General features: G+C 46.0%; 1 protein-coding gene across 1 annotated transcript; it reads left to right on the forward strand.

Moving 5' to 3' along the window:
- Positions 1-1,957: 1,957 nt before the first annotated feature.
- On the forward strand, positions 1,958-17,454 carry CASC3 (CASC3 exon junction complex subunit; the record flags this gene model as incomplete). The annotated part of the gene is made up of 13 exons (XM_084239110.1): positions 1,958-2,246; positions 2,618-2,645; positions 2,987-3,024; positions 11,142-11,300; positions 11,389-11,540; positions 12,373-12,549; positions 12,719-13,407; positions 15,257-15,321; positions 15,631-15,745; positions 15,980-16,078; positions 16,335-16,549; positions 17,152-17,274; positions 17,431-17,454. The coding sequence occupies exons 1-13, from the start codon at positions 2,016-2,018 to the stop codon at positions 17,452-17,454; spliced, it is 2,115 nt and encodes a 704-aa protein (XP_084095236.1). The 5' UTR covers positions 1,958-2,015.
- Positions 17,455-17,716: the final 262 nt, after the last annotated feature.

Raw genomic sequence — 17,716 nt, forward strand, 5'->3', positions numbered from 1 at the left:
ATAGTCCCTTGAATATTTAAATATTGATGTGGCTACAAGTCTTCTCTTCATGGCAACCAGTCAGAGCGATTACAAGTGTTCCTCAAAAGAAAAGATTTTGAGTTTTTCATTTCCCTCTGGAGGAGTGAACAATTTGCCCATTTAAAAAGTTAAACCCGGGCCTCCCCGGTGGCACAGCGGTTGAGCGCTGGGCTGCGAAGCTGCCCGCAGCCTCTGTATTGCCAGTTCGATTCCCGGCTGCTCCCCGACCACCGGAGGAGGGTCCCACATGGCGCACAGACCTCTCCTGCCGCCCACTGCTCCCCTCAGCAGTGTACTTTGTTCCTTCTGCCTGCTTCGCTCCCCGCTCTGGCTCTGGTGAATTCTTTCACCTTCCTGAGCTTCTGACTGTACCCAGTGCTTGTATAAATAAATAAATAAATAAATCTTTAAAAAATAAATAAAAATAAAAAGTTAAACCCGGATGAAATAACTGAAAGGCAATGTGGCAGACTCACTTTACTTAGACACTAAACTTGGCAGTTTTATTCTCATCAATTTACCTTGTGATCAGTAAGATTATCCAGGTTGTTTTCTTAACACTTATTAATTAAATAATACATCCTCCATTTTGAACTCAGGCAGGTGGTTTTGGAGCTGAACTTACAGGTTGTCAAAAATTAGACACTTAACCAGTTGAGAGATCTTTTTGAAACCTGATATCTGAAGGGATCCAGAAAGACTTCTAGTATTATTCTGTCTATACATTTGATAAGCATCTGAATCCTTGACTACAATTTGTAAAAAATGTTAACCCAGGACAGAATGCAAGGAAAGGAAATGACCTTTCCCTTGTTGCATATTATTAAGGTGCACTCCTGTAGGTGCGCTAATAATTTAGCTCCCATACCCTGCAGGTCTTTATTATGGACCAAAGATTTTTTACAGCTGAAAATCAAAGCATTCCCTCATCTACCTGCCTGGTAACCCTAAACAAAAAGGAAATCACCCCAGAATATTGAATCAAAGTGGTTCCAATGACTTAAAATCTTGATAAGACTTAACATTATTCCAGCCTGCACTTTGGAAGAGGTGATGACTGGGATGGGAAGTCACCTGAAGAGAGGAAATTAGGACACAGGGAAATTAGGACACAGGGAAAACGTTTCAACGTTGAATCCTCGGACTTCTCAGAGGATAACTGGTTTCTCCTTCGCCCTTTAGCCTAAAATGGACCGGTGTGACAAATCTGATGCAGCAGTCTTTATTTATTTATTTATTTTTTAGGCATGTTTTATTTATTTGTTTGTTTTTTTGTTTATACAAGCACTGGGTATAGTCAGAAGTGCAGGAGGGTGAGAGAATTCACCAGAGCCAGAGCAGGGAGTAGAGCAGGCAGAAGGACCGAAGTACACTGCTGAGGGGAGCAGCGTGCGGCAGGAGAGGTCTGCGCGCCATGTGGGACCCTCCTCCGGTGGCCGGGGAGCAGCCGGGGATCGAACCAGCGCCGCAGAGGCCGCGGGCAGCTTCGCAACCCAGCGCTCTACCGCTGCACCACCGGGGAGGCCCTGCAGCACAGTCTTTAGAGGTTAACCTTGACTCTTGAACTTGCCAAGCAAACCAATGCAGTAAAATGATCTGCTCCAATCGTAGCCAGAAACTAGAAAGGGGGACAGAAAACCATTAAACAACTCCAGTGCCGCAGAGAAGCTGTGACAGGTCAACAACGCCTTCCCCTCGGAAAGCCCAAGATGGCCGGGCAAAGCCCGGGTGCCGGCTGCTTGGGCGCTGCTCCTCAGTGAGGACGCCTGGGGCCTACCCAGGGGAAATCAGGGGCCGCGTCGCGCCCCTCCTGCACGTCACCGTTTTACGTAATTCCGCTCGCCCACAAACGTGCCGCAGGGCGGTGGCCCCGCCCCCGAAAAGCGGGACGGCCAGCGCCAGGCGCAAAGCCTGCTGGGACAGGTTCGTCCCGGCAGCCCCTGCGACGGGCGCGGTGTGTAAGGAGCTGGCCGGCGACGGCCGTTCTCCGTAAAATGGCGGACCGGCGGCGGCAGCGCGCTTCGCAGGACACGGAGGACGAAGAATCTGGTGCTTCAGGCTCAGACAGCGGCGGTTCCCCGGCACGGGGCGGCGGGAGCTGCAGCGGTAGCGCTGGAGGCGGTGGCAGCGGTTCTCTGCCTTCTCAGCGTGGAGGCCGGGCCGGGGCCCTTCATCTGCGGCGGGTGGAGAGCGGGGGGGCCAAGAGCGCCGAGGAGTCCGAGTGTGTGAGTTCGCGCAGCGGGCTGGGCTGGGGCCGGGGGCCGGGTGTCGGTGAGGATGGGTGGTTGTTGAGTTGCTGGCTGGTGCTGGGCCGTACGTATCGTGTGTGAGCGGAGAGGTGCGGCTTGCATCCGGAGCCCCAAGGGAAGAGAGGAGGCTGGGGTTTTCGGGGAGGGGGGGAGGGCAGAGGCTACAGACGGAAAGCGGATGTTTGCTGGGAAATTAGGGCTGGGGGTGAAGAGACCGATCCTCCCACGGATGCCGCGGGTTAAGAATATACTTTTCCTCGTTTCCCTTTCAACTGATTTCTGTTGAGTCTTCGGCTCTCCACCCTGTGGAATCACAGAACTAACCCATGTTTCCTCCTTTCCCTCAGGAGAGTGAAGATGGTATCGAGGGCGATGGTGAGTAGCATCCTGACAAGAGGTTTTTGCCCATAAACAGGTCACCTATTTCTAGCAGTTGACATCCTTTCAGGCTGTGGTAGGGATTTGGGGGAGAGTGCCACGGAGAGGCTCTCTGTAGCACAGTATTTAAGAACATCCGTTTTAGCTGAAGATTCTTGGGCGAGTAGGTTTCCCATCTGTAAATGGGGAGTGTCATCTTATGTACCTCCTAGGCTGATATTAGAATTAAAGGAGAATCTCAGCCTGGCTCAAAATAAGCAGTCAGGTGATGTAACTATAATAATTCCTGTTGCATTTTTTTCTTTACTTAGTTCTGTTTTTTTTTTTCCCCCCCCCAGCTGTTCTCTCGGATTATGAAAGTGCAGAAGACTCCGAAGTGAGTGTGATAGGTTCTTTTCCCTGTGGTTTGGAAAGTATTTCAGATAGCTGTACATACTTGTGGTTCACAAGTAGCGCGACCTACTTGTTACTTTGTTGTGTGTTCTTCATGCTTCTGAAAAACTGTTATGAATGGTCTTCTTTTGTTAGAGTGAGTGAGGTTTCCTGGGCTAGCCCTTAAAGCCACATGTATTACACTGGTAGTTGTTGACTTTTCACCCTATCTAAGGAAAATAAAGTTCTAAGTAAGAGAATGAGACTGTTCGAAGCCCTCCACAGGATGTTTGACAGTTCATTTTATTCTTCCTAAGTAGTGAAGCCAGCCAGTTGGATATTTGATTCCGAATGTATCTGAAGACCTGAAAAGTGCAGGATTCTGAGTGATGTGTGAGAACCCTTCCTCACTTTATAGATGGGGTTTTCTCTCAGTTTAGCAGAAAGTTTCCATAACTCACGCTTTTGTGAGCTTGTTTGATTTGATTGGGTAAATTATTAGAGACGTTATCAGAATGACTACTTGCTGGGATTGTTAAATAAAATTTTGATTGGGTTATGTACAGAAAAATTGTATGTAGTTCAAAGATTCTATGGATTTTATATGACTTGTTACATTTAAAATTTTTCATTAAGCTGTGGAGATGTGACAGTGAACAGTAACAAAATTCCCAAACTCTAGGGATCTTAAGACATAGGAAGTCAGACAGGCATTCACACAATCATCAGGTTTGGCAAAAACAGCTGTTTTAGGCAGAAGGAACGGGCACACAAAGCCCGGAGATAGGAGAGAAGATTGAATATTTGGAAACTTGAAAGTGGTTTGGTGTGGTTGGAATATTGTTCCAAATACCAAAAGTAAAGGCAAATTAGTGAACAGGAGCCAGATCATGAAGTACTTTACTTGTTGCTTCTTTTTAAGTACCTGCTCTGTGCCAAGAGCTGTACTAGGTGGTCCTCCCCTGGTGGCGCAGCAGTTGAGCGCTGGGCTGCGAAGCTGCCGGCAGCCTCTGCAGCGCCTATTCGATCCTCAGCCGCTGGCGAGGGTCCCACATGGTGCGACAGACCTCTCCTGCCACACCCGCTGCTCCCCTCAGCAGTGTATTTCGTCAGTCTGCCTGTTCTGTTCCCCGTTCTGGCTCTGGTGAATTCTCTCACCCTCCCGAGCTTCTGACTGTACCCAGTGCTTGTATAAATAAATCTTTATTTAAAAAAAAAAGAGAGAGAGCGCTGTACTAGGCACTGGCTCAAATCAGGCATGTTCTGCCATTGGGGAATTTACATACTGGGTCAGAGGGGGGAAACAGTTAATAAGGTATGCTAACTGCCATGATATTGGAAGCATCAGATGCTTTGGGAGCACAAGCAGGGGCAACAAACTAGGTTTAAGGTATTTGGAAACTCCTAGAGGACGGGATATTAAACGAGGCCTGAAAAAGCTGAGTAGGTATTAACTAGGCAGAGTTTTCAAAGAAGAAAAATATGAAATACTAGCATCACTGACTGTAAAGAATCTGAGTGCATAACTTAAAATCCTTTGTATACCAGGTTAAAAAGCATTTGTATTTAACCAAAGGAAGTGAAAGGACCTCCCTGGTGGTACAGGGGTTAAGTCTCAGCACTATAAAGCTATCGATAGCCACTATAGCATGAGTTGCCTCCCTGGCGAGGGAGGCACAGCAGACCTCTCCTGTCTCACCCGCTGCTCCCCACAGCAGTGTATTTCAGTCCATCTGCCTGTTCTGCTCCCCGCTCTGTCTCTGGTGAATCCTTTCACCCGACACCTCTGGCGTACACCCCAGTTTTTGTATGCATAAATAAATCTTTTTTAAAAAGCCAACTAAACTTCAGTTTCTTAGTTGCAGTAGCCACATTTCATGTACTCGGTAGCTTCATGTGGCTAGTGGCTGTTGTATTGGACAGCACAAATGAAAACATTGCTAACATCCCAGAAAGTCCTATCAGACAGCAGCAGTCTAGATAAGAGGAAAAGATTGGGTATTCTGACTTTTGTCTAATCCTGTACTTTGCATTTCTTTTTGATTACCTGTATATATCTAGACAGTAAAGTTTAGTTTTACTTCTTTTTTTAAAAAAAAGATTTATTTATTTATGCATACAAGAGCTGGGGTACAGGCCAAAGATGTTGGGGGTGAGAGGACTCACCAGAGACAGAGTGAGGAAAAGAACAGGAGGAATGACCGAAACACACTGCTGAGGGGAGCAGCGGGCGAGACAGGAGAGGTCTGCTACACCATGTGGGTTGCTCCCTGGCTGGCTGGGGATCGAAGTCGTGCTGCAGAGGCTTTGGATTTCTTCGTAGTGCGGTGCTTAACCCCTTGCACCACCAGGGAGGCCCCCAGTTTTACTTATTTCTTAAAATTTGATCTCTTAGTATACAGGTTAGTTTTTCATTCCCTTTTTCCCCTCACAGTTTATCTGTTGAAAAGAGTTTGAAGATTGCGCACTCGTGGAACATGGCCCCTCTGTCCTTTGTATTTCCAGCAAGTCACTATTTCCAGATCCATGGAGAGACTGTGGGAGCAAAAAATTTTAATCTTTAATAAAACTGATTGATGATCACTTAAAAGTGATGATCACTTCCCCTTATAAGTCACTAGCTGTTTTTGTCTAGATATTTTCTTTATGGTCCAATACTTCTGTTAAAATCTACCTTGCTGTTGGTTGTTCTGGTCATTGTTCACAGGTGTGAGGTATGCTCTGTAATATGTCATAGAAGCCTTACTGTCCAAATATTCCTTGCTTCAGTGTTTTACTCACCTCTAAATCTTTGTCTTCATTCCTTTTTATTTTTTAAAGATTTATTTATTTATGCATACAAGAGCTGGGGTACAGGCCAGACATGCGGGGGGTGAGAGGATTCACCAGAGACAGAGTGGGGAACAGAACAGGCAGATTGACCGAAGTAGGCTGCTGAGGGGAGCAGCAGGCGAGATAGGAGAGGTCTGCTGCACCATGTGGGTTGCTCCCCTGCCAGGCAGGGATTGAACTCGTGCGCTTGCTGCAGAGGCTGCAGACCGCCTCATAGTGCGGTGCTTAACCCCTTGTGCCACCAGGGAGTCCCCTCTTTCTTCATTCCTTTTTGATACATTTTTTAAAGATTTATTTATACATACAAGAGTTGGGGTATAGGCTGGGGTGGGGGGTAGGCGGGAGTGACAGGATTTGCCAGAGGCAGAGTGGGCAGCAGAACAAGTGGACTGCCTGAAATACACTGCTGTGACAGGCAAGGCAGGAGAGGTCTGCTGCGCTATGTGGGTCAACTCCTGGCAGGGGATTGAACTCATGCTGTAGAGGCTGCAGATAGCTCATAGTGCTGCGACTTAACCAATGTGCCAGCAGGGAGGCCCAATACCTTAATTTTCTTTGTCTTTTTTCCTTGCCAGTATATATCCCTCACAAAGAAATGCTGAAATTTCTTTGCCTCTGTAATCTGCTTTTAAGACTATTAGCACCTGCCTCAGTTTCCCCTGTATTCTTGGAAGTGTTCCCCAGAGATTCCAACTGTTTGGCCATTTCTCCTCACCTCCCTGGGAGCTATAGAATTGGGAGCTATAGAATCAGACTGTCCAGTTTTGCTTTTTGTTGTGTCTTGATGTCTTTTGTGCTTATTTTGAAACAGAAGTTTTAGTTTGATGTGATATATACATGTCTTCCTGACATGCTGTTTTGCTCTAAAGAAATGTCATACTTACTTCATTCCCTACAAAATAAGTTTATGTGAGATTTTACCTATGTATTTTTGTGTTGATTTTTCTGTAAAATTAATTTTCCTGATCTTTTAGAAGATAGTAGGGCTCACTAGTATCTTTATCTAAATTCACAAGAGTACCTTTTCTTTGGCTTTCTTTTATGTTGGAAAAAATATGGTAATTTGCTTTCTGACTTGTCAAGAGAGGGTTGGTAGTGGGGTTTGTTTTTTGTTTTTTGTTTTTTTTTTGTGAATAGAATATGATCAAAATGGAAGGATTGTGTAGAAAAAGAAATAAAAGGGATTGATGGTTAATAAGTATGCTATTGGTATCCTTGACTGAGTATGTGAGAAGTAGGAACCAGACAAAGGAGTTATTTTCTGTTGTAATTGAAATTGGAAAGGAAAGATACGTTGGGAGGAAGCTGATATTTCCATCTTTGTGAAATACAGGGAAAGACCTTGGGTGTAGGGGAGTTTGCAGAGGGATGGGGTAGGAATTGTGAATCTAAAAGATATTTAGGGGCCTCCCCGGTGGCGCAGTGGTTGAGCGCTGGGTTGTGAAGCTGCCCGCAGCCTCTGCAGCACTGATTTGATCCCCGGCTGCTACCCGACCACCGGAGGAGGGTCCCACATGGCGTGCAGACCTTTCCTGCCGCCCGCTGCTCCCCTCAGCAGTGTACTTCGGTCCTTCTGCCTGCTCTGCTCCCCGCTCTGGCTCTGGTGAATTCGCTCACCCTCCCGAGCTTCTGACTGTACCCAGTGCTTGTATAAATAAATAAATATTTATTTATTTATTTATTTTTATAGAGGCGTGTAATTTATTTATTTATTTGTTTGTTTTGTTTATACAAGCACTGGGTACAGTCAGAAGCGCGGAGAGAACTAGGGTTTAGAGTTGGAAGAATGTTCGCTAAAGTAGTGGAATCAGTAGTAGGGGACTTTGTCTCAGATTTTTTTTTTTTTAAAGATTTATTTACTTATGCATACAAGAGCTGGGGTACAGGCCAGAGGTGTTGGGGGGTGGGGAGGTGAGTAGATTCACCAGAGACAGAGTGGGGAACAGAACAAGCAGAATGACCAAAGTACACTGCTGAGGGACGCAGCGGGCGAGTCAGGAGAGGTGTACTGCGCCATGTGGGTTGCTCCCTGGCGGGCTGGGGATTGAACTCATGCTGCAGAGGCTGTGGATTGCTTAATAGTATGGTGTTTAACCCCTTGCGCCTCAAGGGAGGCCCTCAGATTGGTGTTTTGTGTTTTTTTTTTTTAAGATTTTATTTATTCATTTATTTATTTTTTTAATTTTTTTTTTATAGAGGCATGTTTATTTGTTTGTTTGTTTTGTTTATACATACACTGGGTACAGTCAGAAGCGCGGGAGGGTGAGAGAATTCACCAGAGCCAGAGTGGGGAGCAGAGCAGGCAGAAGGACCAAAGTACACTGCTGAGGGGAGCAGCGGGCGGCAGGAGAGGTCTGCGCGCCATGTGGGACCCTCCTCCGGTGGCCAGGGAGCAGCCGGGGATCGAACCAGCGCTGCAGAGGCTGCGGGCAGCTTCGCAACCCAGCGCTCAACCGCTGCGCCACCGGGGAGGCCCAAGATTTTATTTATTTTTATACAAGAACCAGGGTACAGGCCAGATGCACAGGAGGGTAAGAGGATTCACCAGAGACAGAGTGGGGGACAGTACAGGCAGACTGACAAAATACACTGCTGAGGGGAGCAGCAGGCGAGACAGGAGAGGTCCGCTTCTTGCCGGCCGGCTGGGATTGAACCTGCGCTGTGGAGGCCTTGGACAGCTTCACAGTGTGGCGCTCAACCGCCTGCACCACCAGAAGAGGCCCTCAGATTGGTTTTTGATGCCAGCCCTTGGCCAAAGCAGCTTGATCCTAGGATAGCACCTTGACTTCATTTAAACCATATTTTGGCTCTTAATTTTTTTTTTTTTTTTTTGGAGATTTATTTATGTATACAAGAGCTGGGGTACAGGCCAGAGGTGTGGGGGGGGTGAGAGGATTCACCAGAGACAGAGTGGGGAACAGAACAGGCAGATCTACTGAAGTGCACTGCTGAGGGGAGCAGCCGGGAAGACAGTAGAGGTCTGCTGTGCCATGTGAGTTGCTCCCTGGCTGGCCAGGAATCGAACTCCTGCTGCAGTGGCTGCAGATTGCTTCTTAGGTTGCCTCTTAACCCTTGCACCACCAGGGAGGCCCCCTTGGCTCCCATTTGGAATCTCCTCAGCTCTGTGCTGTTTGTCTCTCTCTGTCCTGCCCTGGAAACAAAATTAGTTTCTCCTTTGGAATAGAAGAATTGCCTCATTTCACATTCTACCACAGCCTAGAGGGAGTGGAGCATAAAAACAAAGTTCCCTGGTTAATCATGCCAGTACTATTTTAAGATGTTTGAATGCAGTGTTGTGTATGTGTGGGAAGGGGTGGGGGGAGGTGTCATGAATTAAGGTCACATGTACACACCAAGCAAGATTCTTGCAGTTTCTGCTTCAGAACCTGCTGGGTTCTGAAGAAAAGAACTAGGTGACTACCACCCACCCATCTCCATCTCACGAGGAGGGAAAACTTGTGATTGAGGGTAAATGGGAAAGAATCAAGCATAAAACGTAGTTGTTTATTTAAAAGCTATTGGTTAAGGGGCCTCCCTGGTGGCACAAGGGGTTAAGCACCACACTGGGAAGCAATCCGCAGCCTCTGCAGCATGAGTTTGATCCCCTGCTGGCCAGGGAGCAACCCACATGGTGCAGCAGACCTCTCCTGTCTCGCCCACTGCTCCTCTCAGCACTATATTTCAGTCAGTCTGCCTGTTCCCCACTCTATCTTTGGTGAATCCTCTCACCCCCCTCATCTCTGGCCTGTACCCCAGCTCTTGTATGCATAAATAAATAAATCTTTTAAAAAAAATAAAAACTATTGGCTAAGACTTGATTCTCAGAGTATGGGTGTGGTCAGCCGTTTCCCTCAGTTCTGTGGGTTTTGCCCTAGCATCACCTTTTGGGAGTTCTCTTTTTTTTTTTTTTTTTTTTAAGATTTATTTATTTATTTATACAAGCACTGGGTACAGTCAGAAGCGTGGGAGGGTGAGAGAATTCACCAGAGCCAGAGCGGGGAAGAGAACAGGCAGACTGACAAAGTACACCGCTGAGGGGAGCAGCAGGCGGCAGGAGAGGTCTGCGCCATGTGGGACCCTCGCCAGTGGCCGGGGATCAAACCAGCGCTGCAGAGGCCGCGGGCAGCTTCGCAGCCCGGCGCTCAACCAGTGCGCCACCAGGGGAGGCCCACCTTTTGGGAGTTCTAACCCAAAATACTTCGAGGCCAGAATACCCAGATACTGAGCAGGGAAGAATGTGGAAGAGGTAAGAATTGGCTTGTCTGGACCAATGAAACCAACTCAGCTTTGTTTGAAGAAAGAGCAGAAACTTAAAGCTTTAGAGTTTCCTAGACCCAGCACTTCTGTCACTAACAGGGTTATCCACATGTTGATGGGGCAGGGGAGGGAAGTGGGGAGCGAGGGGAGATAGCACTTGGGCTTTAAGGTTTTTTTTTTTAATTTCTAGGTTGCAGTGATTGTACAAATTGTGAGGTTTTCCAGGTCAAAATTTTATGGTCATATAATTCTGCAGAGTTATCGGCTAAGGGAACCTCATGCTGCAGATAATTTAGTTTTTCTGTCATAGATATCAAAAATAACAAGCCACTGTTCCTCACTGAGGATAATAGTGACTTGGGAAATCATGGAGTTAGTACAGGGAGTTTGCAAATTTACCGGTTCAGTTCATTATCTGTAGGCTAATTATACATCTCCTGCTTTTATGTACATATTACTATTTTTAAAGTATACTTAATAAAATGTAAATAAAGTACTACTGAATGTATAGGAGCTGTTTGTCATTACGTTCTCTCAGTCAGCGGATACTGTTCTGAGCTACTATCTTGGAGATCCATGAAAATTTAGATCCTTAAAAAGGGGAGTCTCTGTGTGGATCCATTTTCATGGGAGAACTCAACTTGAGCTAGGGGTAGTAGTTGTTAGACATTACCTCTTTCTCTCGCATAGCTAGCGAGAAAGTGTCAACAAAGATTAAACTCCTAATAAAGATGATGTCAGACACTTTAAAGTCTTCTCTCTCTATCCTGGGGCTCATTCCCCAGCTGCCACCACTGCTAACAGTTCTTGGTATTTTCCTAGAAAACTTAGTGGATCTATATAAGCATATGAATGCATTTTTTTTAAACACACTTAGAAAATACTGCCGTTATCCCCCAGAAATTTTAATCAGTGTTTGCTTTTAATTTTAAGTTATAATAAGCTTGTTAGAAAATGTCTTCCTGGAGAATGGAAAATAAAAATGTACCATTCAGATCTTGTCTCCACAGCTGACAGGGAAACCTTTTTCAGGGTGAAGAAGGGGAATACAGTGAAGAGGAAAACTCCAAAGTGGAGCTAAAATCAGAAGCCAATGATGCTGCTAATTCTTCAGCAAAAGAAGAGAAGGGAGAAGAAAAGCCTGACACCAAAGGCACTGTGACTGGAGAGAGACAGAGTGGGGATGGACAGGTCGGTACCACTGAAGCCCTCCATTTTGGAACTGGAATGGGTACTTACAATTTTGGAGAGAGTAAGGATCCTTTTATCTGCCCTCCAGGAGAGCACTGAGCCTGTGGAGAACAAAGTGGGTAAAAAAGGCCCTAAGCATTTGGATGATGATGAAGATCGGAAGAACCCCGCATACATACCCCGGAAAGGGCTCTTTTTTGAACATGATCTTCGAGGTCAAACTCAGGAGGAGGAAGTCAGGTAACAGTCATTTGGGGCAACTGCTGCTAGTTAGTGTGTATTTAGTGTCTGCTGTGTGTCAGGCACTTCGCTAAATGATTTTACTAATTATTTCATTTTACTACTCACAGACTTTAAGATAGATATTTTGATTATCTCTCTTGTACAAATGAGAAAAAGTAAAGCTGAGAATATTTGGTAATTCTTAGAGCTGGGATCCAGACCCATAGTTCCGCTGCCTTCCTTAATCTGAAACACAAGGCCTCTAGGTATGAAGTGCTTGCATAAGCTGTCTGTAGGAGAGGGATGCTTCAAAGGTGTGGAGTAGTTTGAAGTCTTTCCTTCTTTTTTTTTTTTTAAATATCAGTAGTTACACCTTTAATCTTTTTTTTTTTTTAAGACTTATTTATGCATACAAGAACTGGGGTACAGGCCAGAGGTGTGGGGGATGAGAGGATTCACCAGAGACAGAGTGGGAAACAGAACAGGCAGATTGACTGAAATACACTGCTATGGGGAGCAATGGGTGAGTCAGGAGAGGTCTGCTGCGCCATGTGGGTAGTTCTTTGGCCAGGGATCAAACTCGTGCTGTAGTGGCGGCGGATAGCTTCACAGGTTGTCTTAAACCCTTAGGCCACCAGGGAGGCCTCTTTCCTTATTTCTATTGCTGTTGCATTTGAGCCCTGAGATACTTTGACTCACTGTTGCTTTGGGACACCCATTTTGTAATCTCTTGGGAGATGCAGACTACATGAGGTTCCTTCTGTTTCCCTGCCTGGCCCTGTTTGTTTCATGATCGTCTTTATTTGGCAGATTCTGCCAGTTGAAAACACTTTTGCTTGGTTTTATCCAGACCCAAGGGGCGTCAGCGAAAGCTATGGAAAGATGAAGGCCGCTGGGAGCATGACAAGTTCAGGGAAGATGAACAGGCTCCAAAGTCCCGACAGGAACTGATTGCTCTGTATGGCTACGACATCCGCTCAGCTCACAATCCTGATGACATCAAACCCCGAAGAATCCGGAAACCCAGGTGAGGAAATTTTGGAGCTTAGACTATTTATATGTTTAGAAAGAATTCTGCCTTTCTAAATGCCATTCCAGCTTGTAATGGATGGATGAGCAATATGAGAAGTTTCCCTGACCCTCTAGTAGTCTCTTTTGATTTTTTTTTTCCTTAAGACTTTCTCCACTCCATCCAGGTTTGGAAGTCCTCCACAGAGAGATCCGAACTGGACTGGTGAGCGGCCAAACAAGTCTCATCGCCATCAGGGCCCTGGGGGCACCCTATCACCTCGGACATTTATCAACAGGAATGCTGCAGGAACTGGCCGCATGTCTGCTCCCAGGAATTACTCTCGTTCTGGGGGTTTCAAGGAAGGTCGTGCTGGTTTTAGGCCTGTAGAGGCTGGTGGGCAGCATGGTGGCCGGTCTGGTGAGACTGTTAAACATGAGATTAACTACCGGTCACGGCGCCTGGAGCAGACTCCTGCGAGGGATCCATCTCCAGAAGCAGATGTTCAAGCGCTTGGCAGTCCTGAGAAGGAAGAAGCTGTCTCAGAGATAACAGCTCCTGCTCCTGACATTGTACCACCAGCCCCTGACCGGCCTATTGAGAAGAAATCCTATTCCCGGGCAAGGAGAACCAGAGTCAAAGCTGGAGATGCAGTCAAGGTTGCAGAGGAGGTGCCGCCTCCACCTGAAGGGGGGCTAACTCCAGCACCTTCAGTGCCAGAAACTACTCCTGCTCCACCTGCTAAGACAGGAAACTGGGAGGCTCCGGTAGATTCTACTACAGGTGGACTTGAACAAGATGTGGCACAACTAAATATAACAGAACAGAATTGGAGTCCTGGGCAGCCTTCATATCTGCAGCCACGTGAACTGCGGGGTAGGTAACCTTTTTTTCCCTTGCTGTGTTGGGTTTAGGGGCATAGGACTTAACATCTCTCGGGGATATAGTATCTGACAAATATCTGTATTCTCAGTAACTGTGAGAAAGAGATGAATTCATGGATTTATTCATCCAAAGACTTCAGAGCAGCTTTATCTGTCACCCACACTACCCCATTACATTGCCTATTATTAACTGACCAGTCTTCGCGTTAAGTTCACTTGAGTGGGATATCCTTTACCTATCTCAGTAGAAAAAGTGGGAAAAGGCAATGTTCTTATATGAGCTAATGGTTAAATGTGGAAGCAGACACTTTATTCATTTGAATTTGAATCTGTTTGAAAGGAAGTCCTTCTAATTTCCTTAATCTGCTAGAACCAGATTGCCAGTAAAATTTTCTGTAGTGGTGGTATTTTGGGGTACCTGTCACAGGATGAGTGACTGAGGAATTGAATTTTTAATAAGTTGATATTTAAGTGGCTGTATGTGGCCAGTGAATATCCTACTAGACAGCATAGTTCTAGAAAATAGGACCTACCTACCAGCCCCTTTGCCCACTGTTTTCCTCTAACCAAACAGATCAGGGGTGTTTTCATTAGATTTTGAAATCTTATTTGAATATAAAGATTGGAAATTCTCATTTGGACAGGGTGTGATTATTCGTTTTTTTCCCCCTAAACATCAAAAATCAGGGTGGCCTAAACTGGACCTGGATAGAGGAATGCACCCACTTACTGCTGTCTTATTGCCATTGGAAGATAGTCTCTAGTGCGTTCTTTTTTTGTCCTCAGTCATTTTTAGCCAGAGGAGAATCTCTTCCCAAACTTTTGGCCTAGATCTCTGTGGCCAGGAATGAGCAGTACATTTACAGACTCTCTCCCCTTGGCCAGTTGTTGCTTAGAAAATTGTGGGCTGAGGTTTTTCAGTATTTTTGATAAGATGATGTGCTAATTATAACCATCCAGGGAGTCTTTACAACGAAATATTTGGTGGGAAAAATTTGAACTTGAATTTTCTCACTGAAATTTTTTTTTTCATATCCAGAGGCATTACTGCTGTATTAGGTGGTAGCAGTAGGGACAAATGTCAGAAAGAAGGCCAGTGTTGATAGTAAGCACAGATAGGTTTTTTGTTTGTTTGTTTGTTTTTAAGATTGATTGATTGATTTATACAAGCACTGGGTACAGTCAGAAGCGCGGGAGGGTGAGAGAATTCACCAGAGCCAGAGCGGGGAGCAAAGCAGGCGGAAGGACCGAAGTCCACTGCTGAGGGGAGCAGTGGGCGGCAGGAGAGGTCTGCGCACCATGTGGAACCCTCCTCAGGTGGCCAGGGAGCAGCTGGGGATCGAACCGGCGCTGCAGAGGCTGCAGGCAGCTTCGCAACCCAGCGCTCAACCGCTGCGCCACCGGGGAGGCCCTAGGTTTTTTTTTTTTTTTTTTAATAATTTATTTTTATTTACTTCTGCATACAAGAATTGGGGTGTAGGTCAGTGGTGCAGGGGGTGAGAGGATTCACCAGAGACAGAGTGGGGAGCAGAACAGGCGGATTACACTGCTGAGGGGAGCAGTGGATGAGACAGGAGAGGTCTGCTGCACCATGTGGGTTAGTTCCCTGGCTGGGATCAAACTCATGTTGCAGCGGCTGGTGATAGCTTGATAGCACTGAGACTTTAACCCCTGCGCCACCAGGGAGGTCCAAAAGCAGAGAAAGTTTGAAAGAAATTTTGTTAGGTTGAAACTACAAAGCCGTTGGCCATGCTGGAGTCTTCAGCCTGTCATTTTCTTAATGATGTCTGTGAGTCTCACATCAGTTTGCTCTGCAGCCTGGGTTTTTTGATGTGTTACAGGTATGCCCAACCACATACACATGGGAGCAGGCCCTCCACCGCAGTTTAACCGAATGGAAGAAATGGTAAAAAAGGCGGGGATGGGGGGTGGGAGAGGGCAACAATTTACTCACTTTTTAAGATAAGATTTGAAGTCAGTTTTCCCGTTTATTCCCCATATTTCTTCTTACTTGCATCTCCAAACACGTAGAGTAGAACTTTTAGCTTCACATCTTGATGTTTTTCATTGTTTTAGATTCATTTTGTAAATACTTATTAAATGTCCGCCCATGTACCAAGTAAGTGTTTTTGCAGCACCTGGAGAGGAGGGTGAGACCTGGTGTGAGAGTCACTCTCTGGAAGTGGTCTTGCTCAGGCCTCTTTCTTTATTTCAGGGTGTCCAGGGTGGTCGAGCCAAACGCTATTCATCCCAGCGGCAAAGACCTGTGCCAGAGCCCCCTGCCCCTCCCGTGCACATCAGTATCATGGAGGGACATTACTATGACCCATGTGAGTTTCTCTTATTGTTGGGATACTTTTTTTGGCAGGCTGAAGTGAACCTAGAGGCCAGCCTCCTGCTCAAATTTTCCTTTTGAGCCCTCACAGTATTATGTATTGTCTGGTTGCTGTTTTCTTCACATGAAAAATTGAGAACATCTCTGGAAGGGTCTGGGGGACAAGGAGACTTAGCCACATGCTATGAGAAGTGAGAGTTTATGAGAGTCCCAATGTGATATCTTACAGTGCAGTTCCAGGGACCAATCTATACCCATGGTGACAGCCCTGCCCCACTGCCTCCTCAGGGCATGATTGTGCAGCCTGAAATGCACCTTCCCCACCCAGGTAAGCGTTGCACCACTGCTTGTATGCTTCCAGTACGTGAGGATGTGTGTCTGGGGCTTCACAAACCCCGTCCTCCTGAGCTCTGTACTGCGTGCCTATGAGCTGGCCAGTCTGGCTGCTTGGACAACAAACTCCTCTTGGGTCCATCCTGTGGACTTCCATCCTGAGCCTGTTTGTGCTGAGCAGTCCAGCCAGGCCATCCCATGGAAAAAATAGTGTTTTCTATTCCAATTTTTCTTTTCCTCTCCTTGTCCAGGTTTACATCCTCACCAGACACCGGCACCTCTGCCCAATCCAGGCCTTTATCCCCCGCCAGTGTCCATGTCTCCGGGACAGCCACCACCTCAGCAGTTGCTCGCCCCTACTTACTTTTCTGCTCCAGGCGTCATGAACTTTGGTAATCCTAGTTACCCTTATGCTCCAGGGGCACTGCCTCCCCCACCACCACCTCATCTATATCCTAATACACAGGTGAGTTGGCCACTGAACATACTTTCTTAGGTGTACGTGCTTTAAAACAGATAGGAATGTGGTGTTGAAAATTGCTCAAGGAATTGAACAGACTATTTCACTGCAACTCATGTTGCATATAGCACCAGGATGCCTCTTGGTGGTCAAGAGCTGTAAGTGCAGCTTATGTAATGCCCATCATTTGTTTATTCTCTTCACTTTAAATTAATGTTTTGTTTGAGTGTTTTGATACTACTTTGGTGGCTATGTTGCTATTTATTCACCTGCCTGAGTCTGTATTCTATCTGTCAGCCCTGTCCTCCCCACCCCCTTGTACTGCTGACTGCCGACAGGCTGATACCACCTGATAGCTGGAGTGTCACCACTAAGCTCAGCCTCTTCATTTGTGAGCTCATAGTGGGAATTAGAGGATGCTTTGGAAAGTAGAAATTAGAACATAAGTAGGCTATCTTATGACAGACATGAATAATTAAATTACCTAAGCGCTTTAGAGATTTAAAACATTATAAATTCCCCAGTACTCTTTATTTTTGTAACCGAATAATGTTTCAGGTTTTTCATTGTTTGGATGAATTGATTCCTAATGTTTTTCTTTTCCTCAGGCCCCATCACAGGTGTATGGAGGCGTGACCTACTATAACCCTGCCCAGCAGCAGGTGCAGCCAAAGCCCTCCCCACCACGGAGGACTCCCCAGCCGGTCAGCATCAAGCCCCCGCCACCTGAGGTATGAGGACTTGCCCCGCTGAGGGCACATCCTATGGTAGTAGACTCTGCTCTTCCCCAAAGAATATCCCTCCTTTCCTGGGCAGGTTTCTGTGTAAAACAGTCCTTTTTAATTTTTTTTAATGACCTGGTTACTAATTCAACCTTACTATTTCAGGTTGTAAGCAGGGGTTCCAGTTAATATGAGCTTCTGAATATTTTAAACCTAACATAAGAAAGTAAGTGCACAATTCCTGTGACTCTTCATAACATTCTTGAAACTTGTAAACAAAATTGTCTAATAAGTGCTTTAAGTTGTCATTATGGGATATCTTGGAGGGGAGCGTCAAGGTATCCTGAAATTTGCCAGTTTCTTTGTTTTGCAAATATATTGAGCATAATTGGAAGTAGAAACCGTTGTTAACTTGGCAGAATTTCATTTGGAAAAAATTAATTTCATTTGG

This window comes from Talpa europaea (assembly GCF_964194135.1).
Source record: "Talpa europaea genome assembly, chromosome: 7".
In the NCBI taxonomy this organism is placed as follows: Eukaryota; Metazoa; Chordata; class Mammalia; order Eulipotyphla; family Talpidae; genus Talpa; species Talpa europaea.